Source organism: Artibeus jamaicensis, unplaced genomic scaffold (genome assembly GCF_021234435.1).
Source record: "Artibeus jamaicensis isolate MK-2021 breed Jamaican fruit bat unplaced genomic scaffold, CSHL_Jam_final contig_471, whole genome shotgun sequence".
Taxonomy (NCBI): Eukaryota; Metazoa; Chordata; class Mammalia; order Chiroptera; family Phyllostomidae; genus Artibeus; species Artibeus jamaicensis.
Genome location: NW_026521850.1, coordinates 9,169,742 through 9,189,453, shown reverse-complemented (window position 1 = coordinate 9,189,453; position 19,712 = coordinate 9,169,742). Strand labels below are relative to the sequence as shown.

The 19,712-nt window shown below is 37.6% G+C and overlaps 1 protein-coding gene across 12 annotated transcripts in view; it reads right to left on the bottom strand.

Moving 5' to 3' along the window:
- Nucleotides 1-19,712, bottom strand: part of DENND1A (DENN domain containing 1A) — a 497,055-nt gene that overhangs the window by 334,279 nt on the left and 143,064 nt on the right. For 9 of the 12 annotated variants that reach the window (XM_037164241.2, XM_037164477.2, XM_037164323.2 and 6 more), the window contains 2 exons: nucleotides 12,749-12,798; nucleotides 1,274-1,393 (listed from right to left, as the gene is read on the bottom strand). In XM_037164241.2, the coding sequence (XP_037020136.2) occupies nucleotides 1,274-1,393; nucleotides 12,749-12,798 (170 nt within the window). Of the gene's footprint in view, nucleotides 1-1,273; nucleotides 1,394-10,020; nucleotides 10,111-12,748; nucleotides 12,799-19,712 lie in introns of those variants that run through there. The other 3 variants (XM_037164638.2, XM_037164557.2, XM_037164716.2) reach the window with 2 other exon arrangements.

The window sequence follows — 19,712 nt, the reverse complement described above, 5'->3', positions numbered from 1 at the left end:
AGCCCTGGCTGGTGTAGCTCAGTGGATTGAGCGTGGGCCTGCGAACCAGCCAATTGCGGTTCGATTCCCAGTCAGGGCATATGCCTGGGTGGGGGACACATGAGAGGCAACCATACACTGATTGATATTTCTCTCACTCTCTCCTTCCCTTCCCATCTAAAGATAAATGAATAAAAGCTTAAAATTTTTTTAATTATAATAACTGCGTAGAGAAACACAAAAGTAGCAGTCTGGACTGACAGTTGCTGAGCAAAAGCACGGCACTCCAAAAGTCAGCTCCCTTCCCCTTATGGTGTAATGGTATCTGCTTGAGGGGTTGAGGGGGGGTGGGGAGCTGTCTTTTTTTGGTGAGGAGAAGAAAATACAGAGACTAATACACAGAGAACTACTCTTTCTGGCAATCATAGAGGGTCTGGCCTTTTATCCCCAGGCTGAAGCCCAAGACTGGGGACCCGGGTTTTGTCAGGGGCGCCTCCCCGCTGTCCTGCCCTGGGCTGCTCCACACGAGCAGAGAGAGACAGGAGGCAGGCCCCTCTGACACCTACTTAACTGAGGCAGATGGAGAGGAGAGTGTGTGGATGCCTTTACTTCCCCCTCAGGAGGCGCCCAGCAGGAGCCCACAGAGCCAGCGGCTCCAAAATCCGACTTCCACACATCCTCCCACCCCAGAACACTCCTTACCCCTCTGGCAGGAGGAAACACAGCATTAAGTGATTGTGGCTCTGGTGGATGAAGGGGGTTTTAGAGACCGAAAGAAGCCTTCTTACAGGATTTGGCCATTTTTTCAAACCTCTCCAGAGGTAGCCAAGTTGGGAAACAGTCACTCACTCACTGACCCAAAGGGGGCAAGGGTGTTACTTTGAGGAGGACACAATCAGTGTCTGCAAGACGTCCTGAGCCACAGACACATACTTTATTAATAATCTTACATACACAAAATGTCCAAGGGAAAGCCTAACAGGCTAACTTCTGACAGCTCCAGATAACAGCAGGAGGAACTGAAGCCATGCTGGCTCTCCAGCTTCCCCACACTCCACAGAAGCAATGGTCCCTTTCCCACTCCAGCGATGGGATACAAATAAATAAATACAATTATCTGCAGAACTTAAAGTGCAAGGACAACACTGTGAAGTCCTTCTCCCCAAGTGCAGTGACTTGTGGAAAACAGATAGGAAAATGAAAAGAGCAGCTGGAAAAATTAATTACAGAAGAACAACGCAAAAGCTGACATTGTTTCACAGAACTAGCCAATTTCCAAGACCTTATCCCTTACCTTAAGATACAGAAGCAGCTCTTAGCTCCTGAAGATAAGCGGCAGAACCCGAATCTCTGTTTGCTGTCAATGTCAGTGAGCACGAACGTGAAGTTCTGGCCAACTTGGCTAACTGTGAGGCTGCAGCAAAGACAAAACAAAAGGGAAAAATGAATGTGCAGTAAGTTTCTTGATAAAGTATCTAATCATGACAAGTCGTTGAACCTGTAACATTTCCTTTCTCAGTGGAACTCTTTATAAATGAACTGAAAATTTACACACTTCACGGGAACAGATTGTGAGCTAGTAAAAAAAGAAAAAAGGGCAGCAAACAGCACGTCCTAGTGACCGCCTCCTCAGAGCTACCATACCTTCTTCTACTTACCCAGTTCAAGCAGGTAGCACTGTAAATCATGCCACCAAATCCTGAAAGGTGCATTCTATTACATCATTTTATAGATGAGGAAATAGCCTAGCATGGCAATGCCTAAGGTGCCAACTGGTAAACTGCAAAACATTGGATTTTAAACCTAGGACTAACTAACACCAAAGCCTTTTCTGCCACCTTGCTGTTAACTGATCATTAATTTGCTCATCTGACCATTCCTCTACAGCAGAATTTGAGTTTCTGCTATGTCTTAGTCATAAGAGTAAGACACTTCATATAAACCATCTCATTTACTCTCAGCAACAACACTGGAACTTAGATGTTCCTATCGTACAGAAAAGAACACAGAAGGAGCCTAGCCAGGTAGCTCAGTTGGTTAGAGCATCATTCCAATAGGCCAAAGTTACAGGTTCAATCCCCAATTACAGCACATACAAGAACCAACCAATGAATGCATAAATAAGTGGAACAACAAAATCGATGTTTTTCTCTACTCCCCTCAAATCAATCAATAAATAATATTTTTAAAAAGGTAATTTAAAAAAGAAAAAACCCCAAAGGACTGAATCAAGTTCACTGAGCTGCTAAGGAGAGGAGGTGGAATTCAAAAGAGGACATGGTTAGCTATTAGTTTCCTTAAATTCCTGTATCTTTCAAAATTTCTTAATTTATGAGGAACATATTTTATATTTACAGAACAGAAATACTAAATGTCTTAACAATACAAGATGCTTTCTAAGAAATGAAAACAAAGTTTTAAAGAAAAACAATAAAGAAAAAAAGCTAAGCCCTGACTGGTGTGGCTCAGTGGTTTGGGCATCAACCTGCAAACCAAAAGGTTACCAGTTCAATTCCTGGTCAGGGCACATGCCTGGATAGTAGGCCAGGTCCCTGGATGAGGACACGTGCCAGGCAACTGATCAATGTTTCTCTTATGCATTGATGTTTCTCTCCCTCTTTTTCTACCTCCCTTCCCCACTCTCTAAAAATAAATAAAATCTTTTTTTTAAAGAAGAAAAAAAGCTAAAAATTCCAGCATTAACAGAAAAAAGCAGCAACCATACATAATAGCAACATAAAATAGAAAGTATGTGTTTCAATATATCAAAAATCATATTACCAATCAGAGTAATCCATACTCTTTTTTAAGAGTTATAAAATGTTTTAAAATCCATTTCTAAAAATCAGTTTACCAGTTAGCTTGGACTCCTCTTAAAATTTTAAATGTTCCAAATTCTAGTGCATAAATTTATGCCAACATAATATTTTAGAATTTGACACTGACTTTTTCAAAGGAACTCATTAAGTCATATTGTAGTTTACATGCTGCATTTTACAGAATATACTTAAATAGATAACATATTCAAATAGATGTTCTCACCCATAATTCACTTTATAAATCATCAGTGGAAATTTAAAAAATCATGGTTCACCAGGCCTTTTCCAAAGGCAGACTTTCTGAATCTTTGGATTCAATGTGAATTAAGTTTTCAAATATGGATAACCTTCCTATCTAAAACTTCCTCATATAAGCTGCATAAGAAAATTAAAGAGGTTTTCAAGGTATTCTAGCACAAAAGGACAATAGACACTCCCTGGTCATATGGTAAGGAAACAATATCATCCCTTTGAAAGTGGTTAGAGAGTACAAGAAAATGATTCAGAAAAAAATAGTGTTCCACTCTCCTTTTTTAACTAGAAGGTGAACGAAAACAAGGTGGCAATTCAAAAGCAGCACGGTAATAAAACAGGTGTAAGTAATGCTATCCCTGCACCTTACACAGCCAGGAGAGGGAACACATTCCTATAAAAGTTACAGAGCTGTCAAGGGGACACCAAACACTACTCTCTTATGGCTGTTATGTTTTATCTATAAAGTTTGGATACTGTGTTACTATGGTGATTTAATACTATGTTTTAAAGGGGGATTATATGATTAATTTTAACAAGGTTGAGAACTGAAGATGTGTGAGAAAGAGGATTCTAGCTCACATAATTAAAGTGATGGGGGGGAAGTGGGCCTCATTGGGAAAAGAGAAAAACCTGTATTATTAAAATATTTAAAGCAACAGGTCAGGATGACTCTAAGTGCAAATATGGCCATGCTCTTGCAAATACTATTAGATGATCATAAAAAATGAATGTCCATTACTTTAACTCTGGGTTTGATTACACTTCTACAGTGTTTAAATGGAGCATCCTAGAAAGAAAAGACATTGATAGGACCGAATGAAAAGAAAACACCCAGGATCTCTAGGAAAAAGAAAGAACACATACAACTTGGTTGGTGAGTGGAGTGTCATTAATTTCCCTATTATCTTTTCACTACCATTAAAAATGCTGAAAATGCCCTTAGCTACCTCATAGGCTCAAAGGAAGATTCATTACTCATTTACTTGGTTCAAATCCCAACTCAATCACTTGCTAACTGGCCCTTAATTTAGCAAGTTACTTAACCTCTAAGAACCTCAGTTTCTTCATCTGGAATAACAAAGAAATGAGAAACTACCACCCAACCCAAAGGATGTTGGGGAACAAGTGAAATAAGCATTAAGTATAAAGGCAAATCCATAAGTAAGAACGATTAATAAAAGAGATGGAAACTGTTAAGTTACCATCTGAATGAAAACTAAAATCTACATTAGAACCACGGGGCAGGGTGGGCTGGGATGGGAGAAATAGGCAGAAAACTGTACTTGAAAAATAACTAAATTAAAAAAAAACAAAAACAAAAACATGCATTTGCTTAGAATCCTCCTGACTCAGCTCTATAACGCTCCTAAGTGAAGAGGAAAGTGGGCTCACGCTGGCTCTCTCTCATCCAGTTGCATCTTTCCAGTACAAGGTAGTCCTCCAGACAACCAAGGGAGCTGCTCATGCTTGCATTAAAATAACAAGATTCTTTTCGGGGTGCCAGAGCTTAAAAGGGGGCACTTTTCCTCAGCCAAGAATTTTTTAATTCCTAGTACAAGTCATTAAAAGCCCCAGATTGAGCTCTAAAATATTTTTTTCCTTGGAGAATTTCCAGTAAACTAAAAGTCAGGCCAGGGCAGTCACACTTGAAGGGTTCTGAATCTCCAAGGAGTGTGTCATTCCCTTTTCTGAGAGGATTCAATTTTTCTCCATAAAAATGACTTTGAGGGCAGGGTCTGCTTCCTTCAAGACTGCAGTTATTGTTATTTGCTTCTCTGATCAGAATTCCTATCTTTTCAACAGGAGTCAGATTTCACTACAATTAAAGCTGCGAGGAACTCAAGAAGCCACCTGATCCAATTCTCTTGTTTTTGTAGATAAAAAGATCGAGGCTAGGGGTTATTGTTTGGGTTTTCATTTTGTTTTGTTTAGTTTTGTTTGGTTTTTCAAAGTAATAAGCAGGACTAAAAACTCCAAGCCCAATTCTGATTCAAAGTCCTTTTGACTCTGTCTCACTGCAGTAAACACAATGAAAATCCCCACCACAGAAACTTTCAACTCAGTTGAATGAACTCAGGTACGTGAGAAATTCAGATAGTTGTATCATCAAAAAGACTTCTCACAAAGCAAGAGAAACCAAATTTGAGTATTTCCAGAACTAAAAGCCCAAGAGGCAGGGCCATGACCCACCCCACCCCTTGCCGCCACCCCCCCCACCACCACTTAGCTGTGCTCGCCATGCCTAGGTGAATATGGAAAAGAAGGGAAAAAAGCAGTGACTACTTAAACCACAAATTTAAACATTCATGGTGCCTTGTAAATGTCTGTCAACTGTTCAAGACCTCTCCAGCAGCATTTTGCTTAACCTTGAGGTCTGGTGTATAAATAGCATGAAGCAAGTGGATGGGACCGTTTGACTCCTATGTTCAGAGAGAAACGGGATTTTCCTTATCAGCCTCACTTTAAGTTTAGTTTGTCATCTTACAAACTGAGCAACTACTACACTGGGTATAGTAATAAATGCGGGATATATAATATCCATGCTGCTGTGGAACTTCCTCTCTACTTAGAAATAATAGACAGCGGTACCATAAAGCACACAGCTTGTCACAGTATTGTATGAAACCAAAAAAGGAACAAGAGCAGAAGAAAACGGAAAACAAGGAAAGGTTCTACTGAGATAATGTGGTCAGAACAGCTTCTCAATGATGACAACAATACTGACCTAAAGGATGAGATGAGCAGCTCCTCCAGAAGCAGGAGACAGGTGTTTCGGGCAAAGAAAAGAGCCGCGCAAAGATGCTCGAGCTGGAAAGAGCTAGGCACATTTAAGAAACTAACAGGACACCTGCACACCTAAAACAACGGAGATAGGGGGCAAGTGGCATGATAGAAAGTTGCTAGACAAATAAGTGCTAGATCATGCAGAGTGCCTGCCTCATAGGTCATGGTAAAGAATTAGAACTTTTTGTTTTTAAGATTTTATTTATTTATCTTTAGAGGGGAAGGAGAGGAGAGAAACATCAATGTATCGTTGCCTTTCATGCATCCCCTGCTGGGAACTGGCCTTCAGGGAACCAGCCTGCAACCCAGGCATGTGCCCTGACTGGGAATCAAACTGTGATTCTCTGGTTCGCAGACCTGTGCTAAATCCACTGAGCTACACCAGCCAGGGCCAAGAATTAGAACTTTTGGGGCAACAGATAGCCACTGAATGGTTTTAATCAAGATATTAAAACAGTCTATAACAGTCAATGACAGTCTAGTCCACAGGTTTTAAATGTTGGTCTGTGTATGATGTGGAAAACAGTTTGGAAGAAGTAGAAGTGGAGAAAACCAGGAGGCTAATACAGCAATCCAGATGAGACTGGATGGTGGCATATGTCGTGTAGGGAGAGTGGAGATGAATATGGGTAAACAGCTCCAAGTTTGCACGTAGGCTGAGAGTTAGGTAGTGAAAAGGCAGCATATTACCATTTAATGACAGAAAACCAACAAGTTTGGGGGGAGGTCCAAGAGTTCCATTTGGGATATGTTAAGTCTGAGAAACCTGTAAAACATTGAAAAGGAAGTGTCAAGTACATAGTTGAACACACTACTTAGTAAATTGGAGGAAAAATTGGACTGGATTTATAAATTTGGAAGTCATTACACACAGGTGGTATTTAATGCCACAGTAAGGAAAGAAGTCACTCAGAGAGGGCATTTACAGAAATGAAAGAGGACCCAGGACTCAGTTACAGAAGCACCAATTTAGAGAATGGGTAGAAAAGAGAACATCAAAGAAAAAAGGAAGAATACCCAGGCAGAACAAGCAGGAGGGAGGGGTCGACTCTTCTGATACATCGAGATAAGAAGAGAAAAAATGAGTACTGTGTTGAATAATATGGAAGCTTCACATGACCCTGATAAGAAAAGCTCCAGTTGGGTGACGGAAGCGGCAGACAGAGCAAAGAGGGCTGAGGAATGAGTTGAAGTGTGTGGATAATTCTTCCAAGAGGTGGTGAATTACATAGTAACTGAATGAAAATGAAGAGCCAAAGATGGGTATTCTTTTTAGGATGGAGGAATACCAGAACTTTTGTTTTTAAATTATTGGGAATGATTCAATAGAGGCAGAGGTTAATGATGCAGGTTGGAGAAGATGAAACAGTAATGTCTGGACTGTAGAAGCCGAGATATGCTACTCATTTGTTATGTGAGCATAAATTATCATACTTCTTCGAGCCTCATCTGTAAAATGGGAATAATGATACTTTGCAGAGTGGTTTTGAGAATTAGGTGTATACAAAGTAACTAACATATAGTAGGTACATAATGAAAATAATAATTATTACTGTTACAAAATTATAAAGTTTCCAGATGGAACGGAAACATTGTGTCCCCCTGTTACGGCTCCCTAACAATGACCTGTGGAGACATCTGCTGCCAAGGAGCCCCTGACGGTGACCTCTCCCCTTCTCCCCTTCTTTGGTGCACCTGGGGTGTCAAGCAGGAGTCAGGTTTTATCCAGCTACCACATCTCCCAACCTTTAGTTACATGAGCTTCAAAACTTCCCACAAACACATCTTTCCTCTGCCTAAGACTCAAGTTTCTCACATTCCTAACTCTAAGATTCAAGTGGCAAGAATCACATTTGTCTGGGGACCAAGAGTAGGTCACATACTGCCAGATACAGGACAACATCTACTTTCTTAGGAAACACGCCAGATTACTATTCTAAGAAAAAACAGACATCTCTCCACTCTGTCACCTACATGAGCCTGACAAAGTTAACAATGGATTGTAACTGAAGAATCGAAAAGTACCAGAACCAGGAGGAGCAGCACAGATCTAATCCAACTCCCTCATTTTGTCCATGAAGACACGGAGGTCCTCAGGGGAGAGATGTCACTTGCCTAACAGCAATAGAGCAAGTCAATGGCAGAACCCAGACTAAAACCTAGGACCCCTGGTTGCATGTGACCCCCAGTGCTCTGTTCAGTAAGGCACGGCTATTCCAACATCACCAAACACTGTGTAAAATGTTCACGGGGCACAGCTTCATCGATGGGTGGAAGCCAAGGTACCTAAACCCAGGGTGAAAAACAAGGGACAGAGTGGACCAAACGGACACAGTTTTGAGAACTAGAGGAGGGTGACTGAATGGAGGAACAGAAGGAAAGGCCTGAGCAAATGCATGCAAACGCACCAATCATGTGCCATAGTTTCATTTTCTGCATGGATTTCATTTTCTTCAGTTATCTGTATTTTCTCCTTTTCTATAATAAGTATATATTGCTTTTGAAATAAATTTTAAAAGTTCGTTTGGTCACTTTATAGTGTAATGTATGTAATGGTGGCCTTTATAGTGTAATGTATGTAATAGTGTAATGTATGTAATGTATGCATGGTAGAGAAGATATGGTGGAACTGGAGATCAGACACGTGTGGGTTTCAAAAGCAGCCCTCCCACCTCCTACTGATGGGACCCTGGGCAAGTTTCTGGATCCATTCGAGCCTCTGTGTCCTCCTGTGTGAAATGATGATAGGAGTGACCTTGCAAATGTATAAACTTTTAGTGCAGGAAGAGAACATGGCACATCTGGTGTCTGGCAGATAAAAATATAAATAATAAAATTGTAAGTAGCATTCAAACCACATTTAAGTCCGGGTATATCCTAATCATGAAACTATACCTCTGCCCCTGAAAAGATTATGTCACTTCATTTCATGTTCATGTCACTGTATGCCAGTAAAACATATATGGCAATGGCACAGTAGCTAACTTTCTGGCTTCTGAAAAAGGATAAGCACAAACGTGGAAGACCAGCTTTTCCATCATCCAATGTGTCTCGTGAGGACTCTGGCTAACTGAAGCAGGTTGCTAGCTACCAAGTGCAAGCAAGGAGCACCACAACATGAAACCTATACAAATCCCCCCCCAAAAAAAAACTGCTTTCATCAATGATAATAAGTTTTTGAGAATGAACAGGGATCTCAGCACCATCATTTCACTACTCCTCTTCGCCAAGAGCTTTAAATACAGTGGAGAGGAGAAATAACTCTGGATTGAAACCAAGAGTATCTGCTCCTTTCCCAGCTCTATAATTAAATGGTGATGACCATAAGCAAGTCATTCCACCTCTACAGATCTTGGCTTCCCGTCTGTAAGATGGGATGCTTGAACCAGATGAATTTCAGCTTTAAAATCCTGTGGTCTTATCCTCACACATTTTCAAGGCCTCCTGTAGCCAGAGCCCAAGCTACCATAACACATATCACCCTCTCCCCAGCAGGCTCCATCTGCTCTGGCTGAACAATCTCTAGGCTCACTCATAGTTTCTCCTCTGCTCTGCTCTTCAGCGCATATGGGGTGTTAGGCTCTCCCTTCCACTTATCCCTTCTTGCCATCCTTGCAGACTCAACACAAGTCTCCCCCACTATGAGAAGTTGTCTCTGAACACCTCAGTCTTCCATAACTTCACTATCCTTTTAGATAGATACTGCTTAATGTGTCTTTCTAATACTTCCTGAACTAGACTGAGAAACACATGGAGGGCAGAGCTCCAAGTCTGATACCATTTTGTTATCACCCAACATTCAGAACCTTCCTTTGCTCTTTTGTAAAAGAGATACCACCATCACCTATCTCCTAGAGTTGCTGGGAAGAATAAATGAGGTATTAATGTGAAAATGTCTAGCATGACTAGAACCAATTAGGAACTCAAATATTAGCATCTTTTCTTTCCTCCGTCCCTCCTCTCTTGTCTCTCTCTCTTCCTCTGTGTGTGCATGTGTGTGTGTGTGTGGGGGGGGGGGTGGAGGGATGACTGATCTTCCCACTAGGTGTTCTACTAAAAAACACATTCATTTGGGAGATGAACACCTGGGTTGTGCTAGCAGCCTAACAGGACCTTGGGCAAGTCACAATTTCTCTACAGCTTAGATTTTTTTCAAATGAAGATACATAGTACTTGTCCTCACCTCTTATAATAGGAAGACAATATGAGATGGTACATGAGAAAGCACTTTCTTTTGAAGAGCCACCAGCATTATTATTTTTCATAAGTTCTAGTTTCAGAAAGAAAAATCTTAAAACAACGCAAGAGACAGCAAGATGTTAATGTTAACAGGTGATTTTGATGACTGTGAAAATCCCACTCTTGATACAGACTAGAATAGAAATGTCAGGAAGCTGTACTACCATTCCTTGGGGTAGAAAAGCACAGATACCAAAAAGATTAGGACACTTTCTTTTATGAACATAATCACCTAGGGCATTAAGCATCTCCCCATGCTGACATTTTCTAAGTCAAACAACATCATAAATATACCTACGAGGCTTAGTGGGCCTCAGAATTTGGGCATATCCATTTGTCAGTGTTAACTGCAAACTAATAAAAAAAGGGACATTAAAATCTTTGTATTTATTGTAAATAAACATTATTATTCTCTTCTGCATTAGAGTACACCAAAGTCAGAAGTAGGAAAAGAGAAGACAAAAAATATACTCTGCAAAATAAAGTGGTTTTTGTGTCAAAAGTTATTAACATAAGAAAGAATCATTATACATGGTGAGGATGGCAAGGATTAAAATATATACATAAAGAAAGAATTCTGTCCTAAATCATTTCTTAAAAAAATATAAGAATAGTGATCAGAAGAGTATTTTGAAGAGAAGCATATTAGAAGAAAAATATTTTTCTAATAACAACCAAAAATACATCACACATTGGTGACCAGAAAAATTTACAACTATAATTTAAGGAACTGTTTTTCTTCCATTTCAGAATGTGATCACCCAGACAGGTAGGTAAGTAGAGGTGTACTGGGTGGTGTGAGAAAAAGAGAGAGAAAATGGGTGTGTGTGTTGGGGGGTATACACTCACACATATTGGGGGAGATTTAATCTCATTTCAAATTTCTTTTAACATTAGTTTACAAAGTCAATTAAGGAATACCTATCTAGAACAGATCACTCTAACAAGAAATCATGTAAAAATGTCTTCTCTTATTTTTCTTTGTTAAACACCTAACTACATTTTTAAAACATTTCCGCTTTATTAATTTGTATAAATATGCCCTTGCCACAATTTGTAATACGTTTTATAAGTGACTGGAGATTTCACACATCAGTAATTCATACATAAAAATGTGAAGTTTGCATTAAACATCTTTAAACAAAACCTTGCTATTTTTAGAAGGAATAGGATAAAGAAAAGATAAGAGGAATCTCATTACAAAGACTGTCCTCTTGCAATGAAGGCTATTCTGTTTTGAGCAACATCCTGCTATTAAAATGGCCCTGATACCAGGACTTTAAAAGGCCTGAGTCTGGAAATACTACAATGGTTGATTGGCTTAAAAAGTAACATGTTAGAACCAGGAGAAATAGTGAATGATTCTAACTCACTGGCAACATTCCGGAACTGCTTTTTAGTACTCTTTTTGCTCCCTACTACTCTTTTACACTCCTTTGGCTACCAAGCCTCATCTCACATCATTTTTAAACCAGGACACTGTTACTACAAAGTGCAGAAACGGTCCGAGCAGCATACTACCCACATGCACTCCAAGTCACCAGTCTTTCAGGCCTGCTGTGTATGGGTACAGTAAACACATGATAGAACCTTCCTGAACGGGCACATTTTATAGCTTTTTTGGAACATACTATGACACTTACTACTTACAATGATATTTTCTAAAACTTCTCTATCACTAAAAGTAAAATTTTTAAGATGTAATGTTTGTGCAGTCTCATAGTTCAATTTCCCATTAAGAGAAAAATCACAAACAACAATCAAATGGACAAGTGATTGCAAAAAATGATTAAACTGTGAAGAAAAACACAACAGACATTTATTGAAAATAAGATTAAAGTGACTGTCATTTTATTAATGTTGTTAATAAATTATAGTTTTATAAGTAAGGGGGAAGCTCTTTGAAAATTAAGGGGGGAAAGCTGTTTTTTAAATAAGCTATTTAAAAATAAGCTTATTAAAAAAAAATAAGCCATTGACCAGTGGTTCACTTTTTTAAAAAGTCTCTTAAACTAATGATCTTTGAATTCTAATATTCATACCTGTCCAAGAAGTAGTTTATCATAATGCAAATAGCAAGGAATGTTTCGATGATTTTGTATTTTTTTAAATCTAGAAATCTATAGGAAATGCTCATTTTCTTAGAGATACCATTTTAGCCACCAAAGCAAAATGCAAGAGTATATTCAGCAGCACATCTTTTAAGTAGCAGAACACCTTTAAAAAAAGATAGGCCTAGGGTGATTTAAATTGTAAGTTAAAGTCTATGAAAAAACAGTCTATATAATACTCATAAGGCCATGGCGTCACATAATGTTACTTAATATTACTCGGTAAGGTCAAATATATTCATATTTAAAAAATTAAATAGCACTGGATTAAAACCCAACCATTCTTAATCATGGTTTGAGTCTGATAACCAAAATTAAAAATTTAATATCATGTAAACCGTATCTCACAAATTAACCAATGCAAAGCTCTAAGCTTTAAACTTCTTGACAGTGTCAATAAAATCCCCAGGAAAGGAGAATACTGCAACTCTCCTTGGAACACAAATATTTTAAAGCATGGTTAAGCAGACAGAATATTAAGAATGGCATGGTTTTTATTTTCCATAGCAGGTTTATTGATTTTTTTTTTTTTTTTGGTAAAGTTTGAAAATCTGACACTACCTGTCCACATAGAAGGGGAAACAAAACTTGGTCAAAGTCTGTAGAACTTCCTGTGGAGAGAAAAAAAGATAATTTATACATCTAATGGGACCAATAAATCTAACATTAACCATGGCACACAATCCAGCAACTTTACCCTAAAGAAAGAGGAGACAGATGAAGAAATATGGGCTTTATCAATTACATGGGAGGAGTACCAGGCAGTCAATCATGAGAAATAATAAACATGATCAAACTTCATTAAAAATGAAAAATTAATCAAGAATCACACATGGGCAAGCAGCAGGAGCCATGCAGGAAAGCTCTGAAGGGAGGGAGGCGGGTGGGTTGCTGAGTGTTAACACCCCTCCAGGGACCATCTCCAGCCTGACCATATGGATCAGAGTGAATAACACTGAGCCACATGGGTTTGGCCTGGCAGGGCTGCTGTTGCTGGCACCGTTTTTGCCTGTTACCTAGGAACAGAGGGGGCCAGGATTAGACAACACTTGCTTCCCAACATCAGTGGGCTAAAGCACAAGCAGAATAGAAAGCCAACTTTAAGTTAATTGTCCCTGAACACAGTCAACTACATTTTTTTAGTGTAAAACTTCACTTACTTACTTCATAAAGAAGTTGAGATTTCTGGCACAAATTTATTTTGTAACCAAACTGTAACCATTTTAAGTATGCACTATTTTTAGTTAAATGTCATCATAATTGGACACACTTACCTGCTTGTAATTTATGAAAATCCAAAGCAAACTACCGGTTTAAATCTTTTAACAAATATGTAGGTACATAAAACCAAGCACGTTTTCCAGGAGACATATACAAAAAGGGAACAAAAGCATTTTTTTTTTACCAGAGTGACATTTCAAAGACTTATTCATAAAAGAGAAGCTTCTCGCATTAAGCAAAGCACACTACTGTATGAGACATAATACACAGCGGGGTGTGACTTTTCCCAATGGACACGTTTCATGTGTATAGCATCTATACGCACAGCTAAACATATATGCAAGTAATTAATTATTACTTCCTTCATAGGACTTTCTTTAGCTTGTCTTAATTTAACTGCAGACTTAGCCCACAGTCAGTGCTTAAGTTCACAGACCAATGTTATAAATTTTAAAAGAGTATTTCTTTCATGCATTTGATTTGCTTTCTAACTATTCAAAATCCCAACTTCAAGACAAAATGAAGAACACATTTTTCAGTCATGGAGAAGCTGGTTCAAATTAAAACAAACTTGCCCTCTGCAAATCCTAATCCAAGTGATAAATTAAAGATCAGTTTACAAATGTAGCACTTTTCTAACCAATAATAATGAATTATCAATGCTAACTGAATTGATGCTTTTTGCTTCATTTATTTTTAAAACCAGTTCTATCATTCAAGAAATAAACCAATCAATCTAATAACCCACTCAATGAAGCAGAAAGTACACTGACTTGTTCTGCCAGAGCATATTCCACCTACATAATTCAGTTGAGCATATCCTTTTTTCAATATTGTCTTAGACTGATACTATGTACATATATATTACAGCACTGTTAAGGCATGTTGTGAAATAAGGAATAGAAAAAAAATTTTTTAAGGTGACTAAGGATACCTCAGCACATTCTAAGAGGCATTGCTGACACATAGCTAAATTCATAATGTGGCATTCATGACACATTGTTTGAATGCTCATATTTAAATAAGTTGTAATTACTAATAAAGAATCAAAAGAGCAAGGGCAATTTCTCAGTGTGCAATGTTCTTATCTGGCAAATATTGGAAAAGAGATCATATAAATCATTCATTTTAATGTCTGCAGTTTCAATTATAAAATATACTAAAACCCACATACACAAAACTTACATGGTGTACATGCAAAAAAATTCCTTACATATTTCCTTTCACTTCAGGTTTCAAATACCACAAAATATCTCTTGACTTCAGTGTATGTACCAAGCATTCTTTAAAACTCAATACTAATGCTCCCTCATTGCCAAATTCACCCACAAAGACAGTTATCCTTTACTCCTCAAAAGTTACAGGTGCAAAAGTGCTTCCCTTCGCTATGCTGGAGTTGAGCAGCCAAAAAGCCTCACAATTTTTGAAAGAAAAGACCCCCATGGCTACAAGAAAGCATCGTACTCTACAGCAGGGTCAAAGGAATCTAATATGCTCAACTTATTACTCACTACAATACAGAAACTACTTAACCACTTTCTAATGTCAAGAGTAATAACCAACTGTGAACTTGTCAGATAATATTAGAACAAATATTAAAATACCCAATGTAGAAAAAAAAAAAAAAAACCCAATGTAGGCTGAGTATAACCTACCTCCCAAGAGCTTTCCTTTTTACCCAAGAAAGCAGTGGTAAGTCTAATTAAGCATTGGGGCATGGTGGGGCGGGGGGGAGAAGAAGGAAGGAAATACAGGCAAGTGTAGGCACACATTTGTGCATTATAATGTTTCCTTATGTTTATGATATTATAAGAGCTTGATATTCCAATTTAAGTCAAATAAAATGGTAGTGTGCTGTCAAAGGAGAAAACAAAATGAGCACCTACTTTGTGTTAGAAACGGTCATACTCAGTCCAACCTGAAAAATTTACTTCTTGGTTTAGAAATGAAAGTACAGGAAGAGGGAGGGAAAAAACAAGCAATGTTTCTTGTCAATAAAAACTGCTGAAATGAACAAATTTTCTTAATACTGATGCTTTGTCTATATACAAACATCTAACTACCTTACCCTCTTTTTCCAAAGAAAAACACAATTACTTGAATATGAAAAGTACCACTCTCCAAGAACCCTGATTTAAACATATTTTGAAGCATTATATTTATAGCAGTGTCTTTCAGCATTAACTTTACTGGTAAATGACTTTACTAGTCATTAACCAGTTACCAACCCCTCTTTCCTCTAGAAACTGTGTCTTTGGCTAAGAAACTCTCCTTGTAGATGATAATTTTTCTGTTTTCTCTCCTCTTTCTCTTGCCTATACAAGCTCTCTCAGATGATCTCCGCTACTGCCACATAAATCGGATCTTCAAGATGCAGTACAGCTGATGAAATGTAAATGACCTCATTGCTAAGGCAGGGGGTGGGAAAGATTGTGCCAGCTCTCCAAATCAATTCCCAAGTTTATATTTTCACAAATCTTTTTATGTACAGTTTGATTTTTTAACATTTTAATGAGCAGAAAAAAGTGAATCTATAGTAGCCAGTCACCACAGTTAAAGTGCAGGGCATGAACTAGATCCCAGGAGGGAACCAGTCCACCATGTCACCACTGGCTTTAGGACATTCGCCACCTGGTTCCATGTCCCCAGGTTCCAACTCTTTTCATAATCAAAACACTGCTGACATTATAAACCCCAGACGGGTTTTCTAAAATCCCTCCCAATCAATATATCCAACACATAACTTATTGGAGACAACATCGAGCTCATTGATTAAGGTGAGTTCAGTAGCAAAGTTTTCAAAATAAATGAGACAAGAATATAGCATCCAACTCCTTTGTGTCACCAGACAATTTATGAAATAGGCAATTTCCAAAAGGGCTTTTTTTCCTAACAAAATATTCAATACTTCATGTGGGAAGAAGTAAGAGCAGAGGGGTAAGGGGAAGGTGGATGACAGGCAGTCACATAAACCTTTCAGTGATGCATATATTAAACAGCAGATTGCACAGGGCAGTAGAAAAGCATCAACATCTTCAAAGCTCTGCCCACAAAGAGATAACTAAGCCTCAGACTACGAAATCAACATACCTAACACTGGAGTCACTTGTAAATAAAAATAAAAAATGAACTCAAGATTCATTGCCATCTTTTTTGGATTCACTTCATCCAATTTGAATTCTCTCCCAGTCAAAAGGCCCATTCAAGGGAATTTACTGCAATCTGAAAAAAGTAGATTGTTTTTGCTGAAACTCAGCCGTTGTCTTAAAAACCTGGGAAAGCTTTAAAAATGTGTAATATTATTCATCTTAGAATCCAATCTGAAAGCAAAACTTTGAAAACTAAATTTGACATAGTTAACTGGGATTATTAGTAATAAGAAGGCTAAATTAATTCACCCTGAATTTGGGGTACAGGGTAGGGAGGGTGTAAGAGATCCTGCAACAGCCATCAGTTCAGATGTCAAATACTTTGTTTTCACTGCTTCACTGAAATCTATAAACAAAAATTAGCTGTATTTGGCAGATGAAAACGACTAACAGACACAGACATACACACCCCACAAATAAATGCCATCTGAAAAACAAAAGCACAGGCTGATTATAATGTCCACTGGGGTTACAGAATGTTAGGAGATGAGGCATGTTCTCAATAGTTCAAAAGGAGAAAGAAAATTGTGCAAGAAAACATTTAAATAAAGAAAAGAGATAGCTTGAATAAATGAATAGATTTTAAAATATTTAAAGCTACAATCAGCCTCTGTGTAGCTTGCTGAAAACTAGTATAGTAGTCGATAATTTACCTTTGTCCAAAAAGTGAGTGAAGGAGAAAGAGGTGAGGAGATGGTAGGAGAAAATTTCCTGAGTTTCCTACATCTAATTTATTTGTTCATTTCAAAATGCAAATGTGGGATGAAAAGATCAGTGGAGCTCAAATTCCTAAAATACTCCATTTCTATGCTCAGACATTTTTTAATAGCATGAGGGAAATGCTGACCCTCTAAGTCCTGCAATTGAGATCAGTGCTACTGACTTAAAAGAAAAGCTGTTGATTGATGATCTTAAAATTCAAGTTGAAAGTTAAAAACAGAACACACGCAAAATCCAAACATACAAAAAGCTAACTAAATTTCAACTTTAGGCCATTTCGAGTTAAAACCAGGGACTCCAAGTGAAAGCTACCAGAGGTTTTAACGCTTATGATTAAGAAGGAAAAAACAGAATGGTAAGAAGTTCTTAAAAGCTTAATTAGCACCCAGTTCAGGAATGTTGATCAGAAATTTCCTAAATATGAAAACAGGAAATATAATTTTTCTCCTTCCCTATAAATGTCAAGTTAAATCCAAGATCCATACTATAACTACAGCCAAACTTTTTACTTTCATTGACAAAACTTTGAATACAGGATTTTACAAAAAGGCCTTTCAACACCCAAACATAAAAGCTGGGTCAAATTTCTAACAACACTGCTCAAATGCTACAGAGTCTGCTTCTTTTCTTTGGTATATTTCAATATTTACTCACAGTTTATTTTTTATAAACTTTAGTTAAATTTGAGTCATGCATACATTACAATTAGGCTATTTTGTGCAATACCTAATATGCAAATAAAATTACACTAAAACATAAAAATATATCATTCTATAATATGTATCATATAAACTTTATATCTAAATTATCAAGGACATTAAGTATATAGATGGAAAGCAGAAGAGCCACCTCTAAAAGTACTTAAAGGTACTTTTTTACTTAAAAGTAAAAATATCTTAAAAAATATATATTTGTGAAAAATTTTTTATAAAACTTTTTAACAAACTCACTTTATCTATTTGTATCCTTTCCTTTCTTCAAAAAATTACTTAAAATAAAGTTGTTCCCAAATTAAGTATTATATAGAATCCTTTATTCTAAGATTTCATTTTATTAACTTTAAACCTTACAGCCAAGTGGTTGAAAATGACCTTATACTTATAAGGTCAATGTTAAACATAAATAAACTTCTTCACACTTATTTCAAATACTTTCAAAACAAATGATTTGGTTAGAATCTTCTACAATTAACATTCATTCAATGGCATCAGTAGTAGAATTCCTTGGACTTAACATTATTACTCTAAAATATTTTGCCTTGTTCATTTCCTTAAACATTTTAAATCCTATAACCTAGGATGAGGTAATCCTATAACACATTTATGTTATCAATATATCTAAAGAGAAGAGAAATTGGGGAAAATGGGAGAGAGGGCCACAAGTCTCCACATACCAAAGGAATAGGGCCCCAACAGTAAAGCTAACAAACATGGTTCCACTGAAGAAGCAACTTGCCCTCAGGAAGACAGTATTCAAAAAAAAAAGAGCACTGATAGAAATAGTATTTTGTAAGCATATTAAAAGCTGTCAGCTTTTAAATATTTTAAATGCACACAAAAATGTGCACAGATGGGCAACTTTTCTGCCTACATTAGTCTAAAAAAATCTTTCATTATTGAGCTCAAAGTCCTTGAATTTTTTAAACTTAATTGTGCCTCTATTTCTTAGAATTCACACCCCAAGGCCAAAGCTTTTCTGCCACCAGTCCTTCAAATCTGACTTGGACATTACACGGGAGGAGGCTCCAAGCCTCCCTGAGGTCTCACTCCTTTTACAACACACGAAAAAGCAGTCGATAATGGGCCCATGTTGAATTCACTGCTCTCTGCGTCTCTCCTCTTGGGACGCAAGCCTAGCAGATGTGATAAAAACTGTGTCAGAGAAGTGGCTCTAGTTTGTGCCTTAATGACAACTTAAACCTCTAAACCAATACAACCAAAGGACTAACAGAACTGGCTGTTACCTCTCTCTCCTGCCGATCTTTGAATATCTCTGAACTAAATTAGCACCTCTACCCACATCCCCTGGCACCCCACAAAACCTATTCTAATTTTAAAAGATAGATGAACTCAACAAACATGTGGCAGCAAGAGTCTGTGGTATGAATGTGTCTGTCCATCTGTCTGACCATCCTACAGTTAAGCCCTAACGCCACGTATGTATTTCATGTAGTTTATATTTTCTCAAGGTGTAACTAACTATGCCTTCAGATGTCTTAAAGCACTGCCTGGTATATATTCCCTCTGATCACCATCCCAGTAACCATATTAATACATATACTGGTAGAGTTATGGTTTCCAAAAGGTGCCTAAAAGAATAAAAATTATTTTTAAATATGTTCAACCATGGGAAAGAAAAGTAATATTCTGAGTTATTGAAACATTCTAATTATTAAAACTTATACAGGAGAATTTTTTTAACCTGTGGGTGGTTAT